This window comes from Nerophis lumbriciformis, linkage group LG27 (assembly GCF_033978685.3).
Source record: "Nerophis lumbriciformis linkage group LG27, RoL_Nlum_v2.1, whole genome shotgun sequence".
NCBI classification, from domain to species: domain Eukaryota; kingdom Metazoa; phylum Chordata; class Actinopteri; order Syngnathiformes; family Syngnathidae; genus Nerophis; species Nerophis lumbriciformis.
Genome location: NC_084574.2, coordinates 13,642,672 through 13,658,889, shown reverse-complemented (window position 1 = coordinate 13,658,889; position 16,218 = coordinate 13,642,672). Strand labels below are relative to the sequence as shown.

Here is a 16,218-nt window from a genome sequence, read left to right as displayed (position 1 = left end):
CGTCTAGTCTCTTACGTGAATGAGCTAAATAATATTATTTGATATTTTACGCTAATGTGTTAATAATTTCACACATAAGTCGCTCCTGAGTATAAGTCGCACCCCCGGCCAAACTATGAAAAAAACTGCGACTTATAGTCCGAAAAATACGGTAGGTGCCAAAATGTGGAAATATGGCACTCTTTTATTGAATGTTTACAATGAAAACACAACAGAAAATAAAATAATATAGCCAATATTGTTGCCAGTGATTGTTTCCTTGATAAAGGAAAAAAAAAAAAAAAAGTTAAACGAGCCAGTCTTTTGAACGGATCTTTGAAAGGAAAAAGAGCCGTCAAAATCCCAAGGAATTGGAAGAACAAGAGCCGGAAGTTGTACGCGCATGCGCATTGTCACAAAGCAAGCTCGGCCCACTTGGTGACGTCACAGTCATTTCTACAGGTGTCTCGCCTCTTGACAGTCCGCCTCACTTCCTTGTTGACTTTGGAGGAGAGAAGCAAACAAATGACGTGTCGTGTCCACGCTGTCCTCACCGGCATCCTCACGACCTTTAAAAAGCGTCGTGACAAGCGCCACGAGTGACCGTGTGGGAGAAGTAAAGAAAGTGGGGAGCTCCGTGGTGGAATAGCGGAGTGTTCGAGGCGAGGAGTCCGCTGAGGCGGCACCGAGCTCCGGCTTGCTGGCGGCATGGCAGCCGTGAAGGCTCTCCAGCAGTGGTGCCGCATCCAGTGTGAAGGCTACCGGGATGTGAACATCAAAAACATGACCTCGTCGTTCCGGGACGGGCTGGCTTTCTGTGCGCTTATCCACAAACAACGACCCGAACTCATGTAAGTAGAAGTTCAACTTTGTTGTTATTTTCCAACGCAACCATTGAAGTGACTCACAATTGCTGGCTGGGTTACTTCGTTATTTGTATCATAGCACATTAAGTAGCCAGACCTTCATAAAAGAGGCACGTTTTTTTTTTACCGGCATTGACATTAAGTTTTATTTATTATCAATTTTGAACACTTGGAAAATCCCTGAAATTCAGTTTAAAGAGAAAGTAAAAAGTTCAAGTACCACACCCACACACTAGGTGTGGTGAAATTACCCTCTGAATTTGACCCATCACCCTTGTTCCACCCCCTGGGAGTTGAGGAGAGCAGTGAGCAGCAGTGGTGGCCGCGCTCGGGAATAATTTTTAGTGATTTAACCCCCAATTCCAACCCTTGATGGTGAGTGCCAAGCAGGGAGGTAATGGGTCACATTTTTTATAGTCTTTTGGTAGAGATATTATCGGCCAATAAATGCTTTAAAATGTAATATCGGAAGTTATCGGTATCGTTTATTTTTTATTTTTATTATCGATATCGTTTTTTTTGTTTTTTTTATTAAATCAACATAAAAAACACAAGATACACTTACAATTAGTGCACCAACCCCAAAAACCTCCCTCCCCCATGCACACTCATTCACACAAAAGGGTTGTTTCTTTCTGTTATTAATATTCTGGTTCCTACATTATATATCAATATATATCGATACAGTCTGCAAGGGATACAGTCCGTAAGCACACATGATTGTGCGTGCTGCTGGTCCACTAATAGTACTAACCTTTAACAGTTAATTTTACTCATTTTCATTAATTACTAGTTTCTATGTAACTGTTTTTATATTGTTTTACTTTCTTTTTTATTCAAGAAAATGTTTTTAATTTATTTATCTTATTTTATTTTATTATTATTATTTTATTTATCTTCACCATACCTGGTTGTCCAAATTAGGCATAATAATGTGTTAATTCCACGACTGTATATATCGGTATTGGTAATTAAAGAGTTGGACAATATCGGATATTGGCAAAAAGCCATTATCGGACATCCCTAGTCTTTGGTATGACTCGGCCGGGGTTTGAACTCACGACCTACCGACCTCAGGGCGGACACTCTGCTAACCACAAGGCCACTGAGCAGACAGTCACTTTTTAATAGTCATCGAGTGTTTCATTTTGTGCAATTGCACAATCTATTTTTAGGAACTGTACCAAAACATTGGGCTTCATTGATTGACACAGTTATACAAATATTTTGGTTTCTTTCATTTGGTTATTTTTAGCCAGCTAGATTACATAACAACTGTAATATAACCAATAGAGGTGGGATAGAGTTGAATAAGACAGACAGCGGTATGAGCAGCTTGAAGAAAATAAATGTTTTCAATAGGGATGTGCCGAAAAATCACTTGATTCTTGTGAGAACATTTCAATCAATCAATCAATCAATCAAAGTTTATATATATATATATATATATATATATATATATATATAGCCCTAAATCACGAGTGTCTCAAAGGACTGCAGCAGCCACGACGACATCCTCGACTCAGATCCCACATCCATCCATCCATTTTCTACCGCTTGTCCCGTTCGCGGGGGGTGCTGGAGCTTACCTCAGCTGCATTCGGGCGGAAGGCAGTGTACACCCTACAGATAGACAGACAACATTCACATCAGGGCAAGGAAAAACTCAACCCAATGGGCTACAATGAGAAACCTTGGAGGGGACCGCAGATGTGGCACGCTAATGCTGGACTGGACTGGAACAATTGCAGAGACGTGTTTAGGATTGTTTAGCCTTGGTGGAGGTTCAAGTTGTCTTTGTAAAGGTAACAGTTCTTGTATTGTATCCCATTACATTGTGCTTAATGTTAAAGGCATGATATCAATAAGTTGGTTCAAGTACAGAACTCTGTCAAACTCCATATGGATGACTTTTTCATGCGAGTTGATGCTTACAGACTAAACCGACTTGTTGGATCTTGACTGTCTCAGGTGTTGCTGACACTGAAGAATGAAAAACAAGATAAACGTCATCATTTTAATATTTTGTCTCCTAGGAAGTCATTTTTTTCACTTTTAATAAGACATGATCATACTTGTGTTTTGATATTTTCTTGAGATATTCCAAAAGATTGTCCCAAGATAACTTGTTTATGGGCACCAAACCACGCAAGATTGCTTTGCTTCAGAGAGCTCAATGTAAATATTATGATACTGCTCCAGCGTAAGCATTTATACCATTGTTGTCAGTGTCATGGGATGGTTGCTCATGACTCACTAAAGCAGTTTTATTCTGGTGCACTTTAGAATGAACAAATACGGAAGTTTGACGTTTTTTTCCCTTCTCCTGCAGTGATTTTGATTCCTTGAAGAAAGAAAATGTCTATGAGAACAACCACCTGGTAAGTCAATATTTACATGCTGTACTTCATCTTGACTTTTAGGGTTTCATCTTTGTTTTTTGCCTTCTTATAAACATACCAAACGTCCTTCCTGCCTAACAGAATAAACTAATTTGTATGAAATCCAATGAAAAGCCCAGTGGGCTGGTAATAATCTGACCAAGCATGTTGTGCTGCATTTTTCACTGCACTCAATAAATGACTGAGAACTAGAGCACTAATATTGTATGTCAGTTTGTTGTCATTACTCATTTAAAGTGAAGAGCACTGCTTGAAAGTGTGTCGTGGCTGTACAAATAGCAATAACATTAGCCTAAGCATTGATTCTTATGGAGCTTTTCTTTTGTTTTTTTGTGTCCCATCACTGGAACCAACTTGGATTTGTATCAGAACTGTTTACTCTTCAAAAAGTGGACATTTAAGCAGGATTAAATACCTTTTTAAATAGGAAAAAAGTTACCTTTTTTGCTTATCAGGCACTTTCTATGTCAGACTAATTTGAAAAAGGTCTTCAAAATAACATTTTGACCCAACAACCACCATCACATATTATATAGACCACAAGGAAGTGTTAGAAATGTAGAAAAAAAATAAAAAATACAATCTTTTTAAAGGGGCCATTTTATTATTATTAATAGTATATTATTCTATTTTAAATGTTATAAAAATAAAATAAACAAATACAATTTTATTTCATTTTTTATTGTGATTTTATTTAGTTTTATTTAGTTTCTTCTTTTTGGAAACTGTGGACGTCGTGTCCTCCGGACCAAAGAGGAAAAGAACCATCCGGATTGTTATAGGCGCAAAGTTGAAAAGCCAGCATCTGTGATGGTATGGGGGTGTATTAGTGCCCAAGACATGGGTAACTTACACATCTGTGAAGGCGCCATTAATGCTGAAAGGTACATACAGGTTTTGGAGCAACATATGTTGCCATCCAAGCAACATTACCTTGGACGCCCCTGCTTATTTCATCAAGACAATGCCAAGCCACGTGTTACATCAACGTGGCTTCATAGTAAAAGAGTGCGGGTACTAGACTGGCCTGCCTGTAGTCCAGACCTGCCTCCCATTGAAAATGTGTGGCGCATTATGAAGCCTAAAATACCACAACAGAGACCCCCGGACTGTTGAACAACTTAAGCTGTACATCAAGCAAGAATGGGAAAGAATTCCACCTGAGAAGCTTAAAAAATGTGTCTCCTCAGTTCCCAAACGTTTACTGAGTGTTGTTAAAAGGAAAGGCCATGTAACACAGTGGCCTTTTCCCAACTACTTTGGCACGTGTTGCAGCCATGAAATTCTAAGTTAATTATTATTTGCAAAAAAAAAAATAAAGTTTATGAGTTTGAACATCAAATATGTTGTCTTTGTAGTGCATTCAATTGAATATGGGTTGAAAAGGATTTGCAAATCATTGTATTCCGTTTATATTTACATCTAACACAATTTCCCAACTCATATGGAAACAGGGTTTGAAGCGCTAAAAACTTCAACATGGCTGGTGGGTTGGTTGGTTCAGGTTGGGGTCAGTTTATTTCGAACATGCATTTTAGGAGAAGACCCAGTTGAAGTGGAGGCACGTAAATAAGATTGCCCACAAAACGGCGCATCCTGAAGAGACGGTCAGAAAGCGGCTTGAAAAAGGTCTTCAAAATAACATTTTGACCAAACCACCATTACATATTATGTAGACCACAAGGAAGTGTTATAAATGTAGAAAGAAAAAAAAAACCTTTTTAAAGGAGCCATTTTATTATTTTTAATAGTATATTATTCTACTTTAAAATGTTATAAAAATAAAATTAAAAAATACCATTTTATTTCATTTTTTATTGTAATTTTATTTAGTTTTATTTTTTGCATAGATTATGTTTTACAGACCATCTTCAAGCCGCTTTCTGACCGTCTCTTCAGGATGCCCCGTCTTATTTATGTGCCTCCACTTTGACTGTGTCTTCTCCCCGACAGCCATGATCGAGTTTTTAGTGCTTACATATGGAGTCTACTGACAGATTGAAGTTGATGCTTTGTATTAGAAAATGTAACAACGTAAATGGAGATAAGTAGAGGTAAAAGAGTGCATGGGTGTTGGCTCCTTACGGGCATTCTTCAATTTTCTTCCTGGATCTTTATCAACGGACTGTGGGATTGAAACAATTTTCTCCTGTTGATTGCGCAATAGCTGCAAGTGGTGAAAGTTCCATCCAGCACAATGAACTTATCAGTTTCTACAGCTCATAAATGATTGATGTTCTGTTTTAATCTCTCAAACATGCAGAAAGACTTACTCTTCCATGGGAATTATTTGTGTGACACTTCAGGCGTTTAAGGTTGCAGAGGAGCAGCTTGGAATCCCTGCACTCTTGGATGCAGAAGATATGGTGGCTCTCAAAGTCCCGGACCGCCTCAGCATCCTCACCTACGTCTCCCAGTACTATAACTACTTTCATGGACGCTCTCCAAGTGAGTGTCACCACCTTTCTCTCTCTCCTTGTCTCATCATCCTCATCATTATCATTGTTTGTTTGCAGTTGGAGGTGGAGGCGCTGTAAAGCGACCTGCCGAGGCACCTGCTGACGGGCCGGCCGGGAAGAAAAACCAGGCAGTGGTGTCTAAAGTGTTCCAGCCGTCTAAGGAGAATAACCCTCCACCTTTTTTTGCCGCCACACAGCCTCTTCCTCGCCCGAGAGAAACAAGAAACAATGTGCGGGTAAAAGCAGCTTAAAATGTCTACAAACTGTGAATTACAAGCATTTCTCTTCTCTTTTAGGAGTTTCCAGCAGAGAAATCCCATCGGGTCGGAACCCTGAGTAACAAGTGTGTGTCCTGCAACCAGCACGTTCACCTGGTGCAGCGACATCTAGTGGACGGGAAGCTCTATCACAGGAACTGTGCAAAGTAAGACTTATCATATTGTAAATGTTTGATACGAGGATGAAATCGGTCTCTGTACGGTCCGTTCATTCTATTTCCAATTCTGAAATGCAAATCAAAAACAAAATTAGGGCTGTTTTTCTATTTTTCTTATATATGGCAGATTTTGAAACAAACATAAAAGGGTTGATTTTCATTAAAATATTGCCATCAAATTGGATTTTGTGCTGTTTTTCTTTTATGGATTTTTATTTTTCCAGATAAACACAAATATCGAATATATGTTCATCCAAAATGCAAACATGCGTGGTTATCTGTGTGATAACAAATTGAACCAGAAGCAGTATTTTAGGTTTCCAATTCTTAAATACAAATCAAAAAACACATTTCGGGCCATTTTTTCTATTTTTATTTCTGAAACAAAAGTTGGACAAGTATTTAATGACACTTTTTTCAAACGACAATAGGACTCCTGCTGAACAAATATGTTACCGTTCTGCTAAAAACATGCTAAACGCACAGTAAAAGCTAAAATACTGCTTCTGGTCCAATTTGTCATCACACAGATAAACACGCATTTCTGCATTTTAATGAACATATATTTGATTTTTGTGTTTATCTGGAAAAATTTAAATTCATTGAAGGAAAACCGCACAAAATCCAATTTTATGGCAATATTTGAATGAAAATCAACCCTTTTTTGTTTGTTTTAAAATCTGCCATATGAAATAAAAATCAAAAAATGGCCCTAATTTTGTTTTTTAATTTGCATTGGAGAATTCGAAATCAATTGAACGGGAGGTACACAGACCCTGTACATTGCTGCTATTTGTTTTTCATTTCAAATAGAAAAATAGTTTTACATAAAAATCTTAATTTCCCGTTTTTTTGTTTGCTATTAAAAAAACAGAAAACTGATCGGTGTCCGTTATCCATTATCCATCTGCTATCCCAATGTAATAATGTGTTTGAAAATCAAAAATGAGAATTAAAACAACGAGTGGAAAACTATTTTCTCTATAGCTGGTATTCCAACACGTGACTTCTTCCTGTAAGTGAAAAGCTGGGTTGGTCGACCAAGCTAAGATGGCTGTTGTACAACAAGCAGCGCGAGTATAAAAGAGGCTTAAATCTTCCTGCAAAAAGCAGATACAAGCAAAAAATCAAACTGTGCAATGGAATAGATCCCTACACTTTATTAAAAAAAGATTTGTCAAGTGATATCAAGGATTACGTAAGTCGCGTTCTCAGACATATTGAACTAATGTGCTCCAGACACCATTCTACACAACCAAACTGATGAAAACTTTGAAAAGTATGGAGGTCTACAACTTCTTTGTGTGTGGCTGGGTCAAGTAAATTGGCATCAAGACTCTCCCGGTTGCATTTCATGAGTTAACTTCGTGTCGAAGCTGCAATGTTTGTTGCTGTTAGGCACCATTTACAAGTAGCGTGTTTTTCCCCGTCTTTATCAAAATATAACTACGGATGTCAACATTGTGTATGTGTTGAAAGCTTCATTTATGATTGTTGCCTTTGGTAAAAGCTTAAGTCTTCTAGGTTTTGCTCATATTTGCTGTCTTTGATCGAGACTCGACGAGTTGGTGCTTTTCAAAACACTCGTAGCAAAAATGTGTTTAAGAAATAGAAATAATATCAAAATGGGAAGTAATAAACGTTAAAAATACATCAAACAAACCTTTAACAAAGTGATCACTGCACTGCAAAAAGTCAGTGTTCAAAATCAAGAAAAAAAATACAAAAATGAGGGGTATTTTATTTGAACTAAGCAAAATTATCTGCCAATAGAACAAGAAAATTTGGCTTGTCAAGACTTTCCAAAACAAGTAAAATTAGCTAACCTCAATGAACCCAAAAATACCTTAAAATAAGTTTATTCTCACTAATAACAAGTGCACTTTTCTTGGTAGAAAAAAGAAATATGAGACCTTTTTGCTCAATATGTTAAAAAATATTTTTAAATTAAGTAAATGCTAGTGCCATTATCTTGACATAATGATATGCGCTCGGCATTACATTTCTTGAAACCAGCAAACTTATACTAAAAACTAATTTATTGTTCTTAATGGAAAGGCAACAAGGCAACTGTTTGTTATTCTCGGGGTCTCCTAGCCGCTCAGGCAAATCATATTGTCAAAAAATGCATTTTTCCATCGACAACATGACATCATCGCGCCAAGTGCGTGCTCTTTCAGTCAATTAGTGCGCATATATGCAGCCCGGCCCCCGGCCAACATTTTTTAAATTGTAATTTTGAAGAATTTATCTGAAAGTACATGAACTATTTCTGTTCAAAATTGTATGAAATGTCACATGTTAAAGGTTTAAATATTAACTGTCAGTTTACTGTACTGTGCCAACTGTACTACTATATGAGTACGTATTTTCTATTGTTTTATTGAAAATAAAACAGCAAATTCCATTTGGCTGTCATCTGTTTTAATTATGAGACACAATTGTGTCAAAATCATGTTTTTTTCATGCTTGAAATAAGAAATTATTACTTTAAAAAAGTAGTTTTATACTTGTTGATGACACAGCTTTGCAACACCTGATATTCTAGTTTCAAGCATGTTTTACTCAATATAGCTCATAACATCTCAGCAACAAGCTGTAATATCTTACTGAGATCATTTAGGACCAAAACCCTTAAAACAAGTAAAAGACTAACATAAAATCTGCTTAGTGAGAAGAATTATCTTATCAGACAGAAAATAAGCAAATACCACCCTTATTTGAGATATTTCATCTTACTTAGATTTCAGTTTTTGCAGTGTGCAAACTCATTAATTATTCAACTCTGCTCCCTTGGACTAGAGTGAGCTGCATGATTTTTTCCTCGTTTCCACAAATCTTGCACTTTCCCCCCCTTGTTGATAACCTCTTGAGGAATTCTGAAGAAACGTTTATCATTTCCCCGATTTTAACGGTTGGAAAACAACACAAGCATAGGGCTTTTTTTTTTTTTTGAGAAAGGCTAAGTGGTGCCTAGTACCCATTGAAAACAGAGCGAGCTTTCCCACCAGATTGGGCCGGGATGTGACGTCAGTAACGTCCTAGCAATTCCCAGTTCATTGTTTGGACGTATGGTTTTATTGCACATGCGCAGTGTCTCTTTTCATATGCTTTCTGTGAGTGACCCGAAACAACAATAGAAGAAGTAAAGCGATGTGCACAGACCTGTTTGCCTGCTCAATAGAGAACCAAATGTGTCACCTTCCATTTCTCTGAACATTAAAAAATAGAAGGGAACTCTTGGCTGCGACAAACTTGTTTTGACGACACTTCCACCGTTCTTTGTCTTCTTCATTTGTTGTTGTTGTTGTTGTTATTGTTCTGGATCACTCACAGACGAGGATCCTGAAAAGAGACACAGCGCATGTGCAATCCAGAAAATAGTTTTCCACTTGTTATAATTCCTATTTCGATTTTCAAACACATTTATAAATTCGCATAACAAATAACGAATAACGATCTCTTTTCTGCTTTTTGTTTTTTATTATCAAACCAAAAAACGGGGAAAGTGGATTTTTATGTTAAATTATGTTTCTAATCTAAAAGAAAAACAAATGGCCGTGATGTACACGGACCAAAATCCGACAAAAAAAAACAAATGGCAGATGTATGTTATGAAATATAAAAAAACTAGTTAATTTGTTTTGTGTATTACATTTATAACAAATAAGTTTTACTTTAAGTGAACACTTTTACACCAAAAATGCTGCTAAAACAACTAATAATAATGTTATTATTAATATTAACAATAATAATATCAAGTAAAATGTATTTGTACTACTCTATTAACCATTAGGTTAACAGATCCTTCTAACTAATTCACACATTTGTTCTGAAAAAACAGCAAAAAATGTCAGTGTTCTAAAAAAACTAAACGCTGTGATGTTACATGTTTTTCTCACCTTAAATGAGTCAACTTTTTAAAACTTGTACAGCCTGTAATATAAATATCAAATACTTTTTTTTAGTATTTTATTTTTTTATGATAAGAAAACAATTTAAAAAACTGCCATTTTTATAACACACACACACTTTGTATTTTATTGCACACACCGTTATAAAAGTTGATAAGGACACACACTTTTAGTTTCAGTTGCAAGTCACCATTGTAATGAAAACAAAAGGACATTTTCCTGCATGCTTTAATTGGAAATAAGCAGCGCCATCTGGTGGAAAGTATGAATAATATGCCAGAAGTACAAATGGAAATCTTAATATGAAGGATTGCACTAGATCAGTGGTTCTCAACCTTTTTTCAGTGATGTACCCCCTTTGAACATTTTTTTAATACAAGTACCCCCTAATCAGAGCAAAGCATTTTTGGTATAAAAAAAGAGATAAAGAAGTAAAATACAGTACTATGTCATCAGTTTCTGATTTATTAAATTGTATAACAGTGCAAAATATTTCTAATTTGTAGTGGTCTTTCTTGAACTATTTGGAAAAAAAGATATAAAAATAACTAAAAACTTGTTGAAAAATAAACAAGTGATTCAATTATAAATAAAGATTTCTACACATAGAAGTAATCATCAACTTAAAGTGCCCTCTTTGGGGATTGTAATAGAGATCCATCTGGATTTATGAACTTAATTCTAAACATTTCTTCACAAAAAAAGAAATCTTTAACATCGGTATTTATGGAACATGTCCACAAAAAATCTAGCTGCCAACATTTAATACTGCATTGTTGCATTGTAATGAATGGAATAGCCTACTTGATTTGATGTTCAGTTTATGAACTTACATTCATATTTTGTTGAAGTATTATTCAATAAATATATTTATAAAAGATTTTTGAATTGTTGCTATTTTTAGAATATTAAAAAAAAATCTCACGTACCCCTTGGCATACCTTCGCGTACCCCCATTTGAGAACCTTTGCACTAGATTATGTTAACTCAAATTTGCGATGAAAAGTTTGAATTTGTTTTAAAATTTGACATTTTCTTTTTTCAAGGAACATTTTACACTTATTTAAAAACCATAAATTACTGTAGTTTTTCAAAAATAAATATATTCCTCAGGCAAATCTGACACATTATGGGTTATTACAGTAAGCTCTCTGGGTCAATTTGAACTTTGTCCTTTTTGATACAGCTTTTGTTTTGTAATCCATTAAATTCAGTTATAATGTTGTAGTGTGATTGTATGCTTAAACTTATACCAACATGTTTTTTTCTAGGTTACTGGGTCTTCCAAACACAAGCACACTTCTAAGAAATGTTCCCTCCAGAGTCACTCCTCCAGCAGACCTCACTAAAGACAACACAGTGACACCCACGGCTCCACCCAGACTGGGCCCCGCGGCCCAGAAACCAAGCGCTCCTTTAAGCATCTCCATCACGTCTTCAACTCCTTCGTCAAGTAACACCACGCCCGCTAAAGAGAGTAAGGGTCCCGTCTCCCAACCCTCATCTACCGTCATTACACCCGCCCCCATCAGCACCCGGCCCGTGGCGGCACCTCGTACTTCTACCACAGCGGCCAAGACTCTTCAGTCCAAGCTTGCCTTCTTCCAGGCAGAAAGTGCGGATACAAAACCTGTAGCCATGATTGTAGACCCCCCAAAAGGGGCAAAGTCTACTGATCCTGTTCAGGAAACAGAAGGAGGCACAAATGCTCTTGGAGCTAAAAGTCAGGCAAAGGTGAAGGAAGACACAGCAAAGAAGGCCGGCGATGTCAAAAGCAGTAAAACAAAGCCTACAGAAACCTCTAAAAACCTCTCAAAGGTGGAAAACAACAATAGTAAAACGGAGCTTGCAGAAACCTTGAATAAAGTCTTAAAGGTGGAAAAAAACAACAACAATAGTAAAACAGAGCTTGCACAAACCTCTAAGAAAGTATCAAACGTGGAAAACAACAATAGTAAAACAGAGTTTGCAGAAACCTTGAATAAAGTCTTAAAGGTGGAAAAAACCAACAACAATAGTAAAACAGAGCTTGCACAAACCTCTAAGAAAGTCTCAAAAGAGGAAAACAACAGTAGTAAAACAAAGCTTGCACAAACCTCGAAGGAAGTCTCTCAGGTGGAAAACAACAGCAGTAAAACAGAGCTAGCACAAACCTCTAAGAAAGTCTCAAAAGCAGAAAACAACAATAGTAAAACAGAGCTTGCACAAACCTCTAAAATAGTCTCAAAAGTGGAAAACAACAACAATAGTAAAACAGAGCTTGCAGAAAACCCTAAGAAAGTCTCAAAAGTGGAAAACAACAACAATGGTAAAACAGAGCTTGCAGAAACCTATAAGAAAGTCTCAAAGGTAGAAAACAACAACAATGGTAAAACAGAGCTTGCAGAAACCTCTAAGAAAGTCTCAAAGGTGGAAAACAACAACAACAATAGTAAAACAGAGCTTGCAGAAACCTATAAGAAAGTCTCAAAGGTAGAAAACAACAACAATGGTAAAACAGAGCTTGCAGAAACCTATAAGAAAGTCTCAAAGGTGGAAAACAACAATGGTAAAACAGAGCTTGCAGAAACCTATAAGAAAGTCTCAAAGGTAGAAAACAACAACAATGGTAAAACAGAGCTTGCAGAAAACCCTAAGAAAGTCTCAAAGGTGGAAAACAACAACACTGGTAAAACAGAGCTTGCAGAAACCTATAAGAAAATCTCAAAGATGGAAAACAACAACAATGGTAAAACAGAGCTTGCAGAAACCTATAAGAAAGTCTCAAAGGTAGAAAACAACAACAATGGTAAAACAGAGCTTGCAGAAACCTCTAAGAAAGTCTCCAAGGTGGAAAACAACAACAATGGTAAAACAGAGCTTGCAGAAAACCCTAAGAAAGTCTCAAAGGTGGAAAACAACAACAATGGTAAAACAGAGCTTGCAGAAACCTATAAGAAAGTCTCAAAAGTGGAAAACAACAACAATGGTAAAACAGAGCTTGCAGAAACCTATAAGAAAGTCTCAAAGGTAGAAAACAACAACAATGGTAAAACAGAGCTTTCAGAAACCTCAAAGAAAGTCTCAAAGGAGGAAAACTACAACAACAGTAAGCCGACACCAAAGTCTGACCTCCCCAAGCAAACTGATGTGTAAGAACACCAACACACACGTACTAGTAAGCACATACTGTACAGTACTTCCGTAAAGTAATCCTTCGTCATCACCTCTGCTTTAGAACTCCTCAGGTCCAGGAAGTCAAGAAGCCCACAGAAGGGGTCAGAGGGAAGATGAGGCTCAGGCTCAAAATCAACCCATCCTTCCTGGCCGACCTGCAGCCTCCACCGTCAGAGGGGAGCCCCCCCTCAGTCAGCAGCAGCCAGCCAAGAGACAAAACTCCAGACAGAGGCTCCAAACCTGCTGCACCACCCAGAACTTCAGGTTAGACCAAGGTCATGTGCACACACACACGTATTTTCTTTAAAGCAAGATTTGATATTATCTTTCTTTTTTTTTTTTAATCTAGCCTTTTATGAACTTTATATTAATCAGGAATAACTTTACTATCAGATCACATTTTAGTCACCCTTTCCCTAAAGGGGCTGCTTACCGGTAGATTCTTTAAACCAAAATATATTACAACATCACTGACTAGTTTATACTATCATTTGTTGTTAAAAAGAAACAGATGTTTTAAATGTCTATAATTTTCTCAATTACTAATTATATGAAAATAGTTTGGTGGCCGAGGGACAAAAAGCTTGCGTTGAGGCTGTGAAACGCGGCTGTTTCGTGCACACGCTCATGCCTGTAGAGCAGGGCTAGTCAACTGCACTGCAAAAAGTCAGTGTTCAAAAACAAAGAAAAAAAATACAAAAATTAGGGGTATTTTACTTGAACTAAGCAAAACTATCTGCCAAAAGTAAAATAGCAATATTAGTAAATACAAGCTTACTTTAAAGGGGAACATTATCACCAGACCTATGTAAGCGTCAATATATACCTTGATGTTGCAGAAAAAAGACCGTATATTTTTTTAACCGATTTCCAAACTCTAAATGGGTGAATTTTGGCGAATTAAACGCCTTTCTATTATTCGCTCTCGGAGCGATGACGTCACAACGTGACGTCACATCGGGAAGCAATCCGCCATTTTCTCTAACACATTACAAACACACTGTTATTTTCTGTTTTTTCGACTGTTTTCCGTACCTTGGAGACATCATGCCTCGTCGGTGTGTTGTCGGAGGGTGTAACAACACGAACAGGGACGGATTCAAGTTGCACCAGTGGCCCAAAGATGCGAAAGTGGCAAGAAATTGGACGTTTGTTCCGCACACTTTACCGACGAAAGCTATGCTACGACAGAGATGGCAAGAATGTGTGGATATCCTGCGACACTCAAAGCAGATGCATTTCCAACTGGACTGGACAGATCAGCTTTCAGGAAAAGAGAGCGGATTAGGGTATGTCTACAGAATATATTAATTGATGAAAACTGGGCTGTCTGCACTCTCAAAGTGCATGTTGTTGCCAAATGTATTTCATATGCTGTAAACCTAGTTCATAGTTGTTAGTTTCCTTTAATGCCAAACAAACACATACCAATCGTTGGTTAGAAGGCGAACGCCGAATTCGTCCTCGCTTTCTCCCGTGTCGCTGGCTGTCGTGTCGTTTTCGTCGTTTTCGCTTGCATACGGTTCAAACCGATATGGCTCAATAGCTTCAGTTTCTTCTTCAATTTCGTTTTCGCTACCTGCCTCCACACTACAACCATCCGTTTCAATACATGCGTAATCTGTTGAATCGCTTAAGCCGCTGAAATCCGAGTCTGAATCCGAGCTAATGTCGCTATAGCTTGCTGTTCTATGCACCATGTTTGTTTGTATTGGCATCACTGTGTGACGTCACAGGAAAATGGACGGGTGTATGTAACGATGGTTAAAATCAGGCACTTTGAAGCTTTTTTTTAGGGATATTGCGTGATGGGTAAAATTTTGAAAAAAACTTTGAAAAATAAAATAAGCCACTGGGAACTGATTTTTAATGGTTTTAACCCTTCTGAAATTGTGATAATGTTCCCCTTTAAAGCACAGTTAACATAAATACACATAAAATCATTATTAAAATAATCATGAATGATTTTATTGCTTTATCTATAACACAAAGCTAAGATGTAGAAGTGTTTTTCAAATGTTAGCATATGTTCACCTACATTGTTTTGGTTTGAGTATTTTTCATATACAAAATGTATAAAAGGGGCCCTCGCATCCTTCAATTTTTCTCTATGTGGCCCTCGCTGGAAAATGTTTGGACACCTCTAGTGTATGTGCATGCGCTATGAGAATGTGCGTGTGTACTAGAGAGCTTTTGGCTACAGCAATGAGTGGCATTAATATCATTAAGGTTGAACGACCTTTTTTCATTCAAATTAATTAGAAAAATATAGACATTTATTTTTTTAAATATGTTCTTTTAAACCACAAATTGGATAGGGTAGACTTTAGTATTAATAATGGTGACATATGATAGGTGGTGGTGTTATATTGTTTGGGTTTTATTTAATTATAAATTTTTTGAGCCAGAGACAATTTAAGGTGATAGTGCCATCTTTTGCTTTGGCATGCATTTGACATCCTGCTGATGGATTTTTGTCATAACATATTTTGTTTGGACATTACAAAAAAAAAGCTACATATGTTTTTTTTTTTTTTTAAGATGGATTGGTCAAATGCTGAAATCTCCATGGCAGTCGTTTCTCATTGTTAACACCGATGTGTTTGGTTGTTCCCAGCATCAGCAGACAAGGAGACGCCCACAGATTGGAGAGCCATGCTTAAACCTGTCTCCAAAGATACAAAGTAAGACTTTACCTCAACCAAGAAGTCAAACCTTACATAGAGATTTATGTAGATGTCAGTTTTTGTTTGCAATGTCCAAAATAATTGTACATTGTAGACAGAGTCACAGGCGGGTTCCGTAGTATCCCCACTTTTACTTTGAAAATAATAACTTCCAGTGTCTACAAATGAAAAAAACAAACATCCGCTTCGGTCTGTTTTTCTGTTTCCGTTTACTGGGGATTTACATTTTTATTATATGAAATATAAAATAAAAATCAAATAGTTTTTTTAGTTGTAGTTATTGTTCTCCAACACCAAAAAACGCCTATTTCTTAAATTT

The 16,218-nt window shown here is 36.9% G+C and overlaps 1 protein-coding gene across 3 annotated transcripts in view; it reads left to right on the top strand.

Moving 5' to 3' along the window:
- Positions 1-423: 423 nt before the first annotated feature.
- The window catches only part of LOC133570138 (uncharacterized), a 35,707-nt gene continuing 19,912 nt past the window's right edge, over positions 424-16,218 (top strand). Inside the window, exons 1-9 of one of the 3 annotated variants that reach the window (XM_061922841.2) lie at positions 424-830; positions 3,178-3,226; positions 5,554-5,695; positions 5,764-5,936; positions 6,003-6,130; positions 11,328-12,446; positions 12,510-13,187; positions 13,274-13,476; positions 15,830-15,896. In XM_061922841.2, the coding sequence (XP_061778825.2) occupies positions 688-830; positions 3,178-3,226; positions 5,554-5,695; positions 5,764-5,936; positions 6,003-6,130; positions 11,328-12,446; positions 12,510-13,187; positions 13,274-13,476; positions 15,830-15,896 (2,702 nt within the window). In that variant the 5' untranslated portion in view covers positions 424-687. Of the gene's footprint in view, positions 831-3,177; positions 3,227-5,553; positions 5,696-5,763; positions 5,937-6,002; positions 6,131-11,327; positions 13,188-13,273; positions 13,477-15,829; positions 15,897-16,218 lie in introns of all 3 variants that reach the window. The other 2 variants (XM_061922840.2, XM_061922839.2) reach the window with 2 other exon arrangements.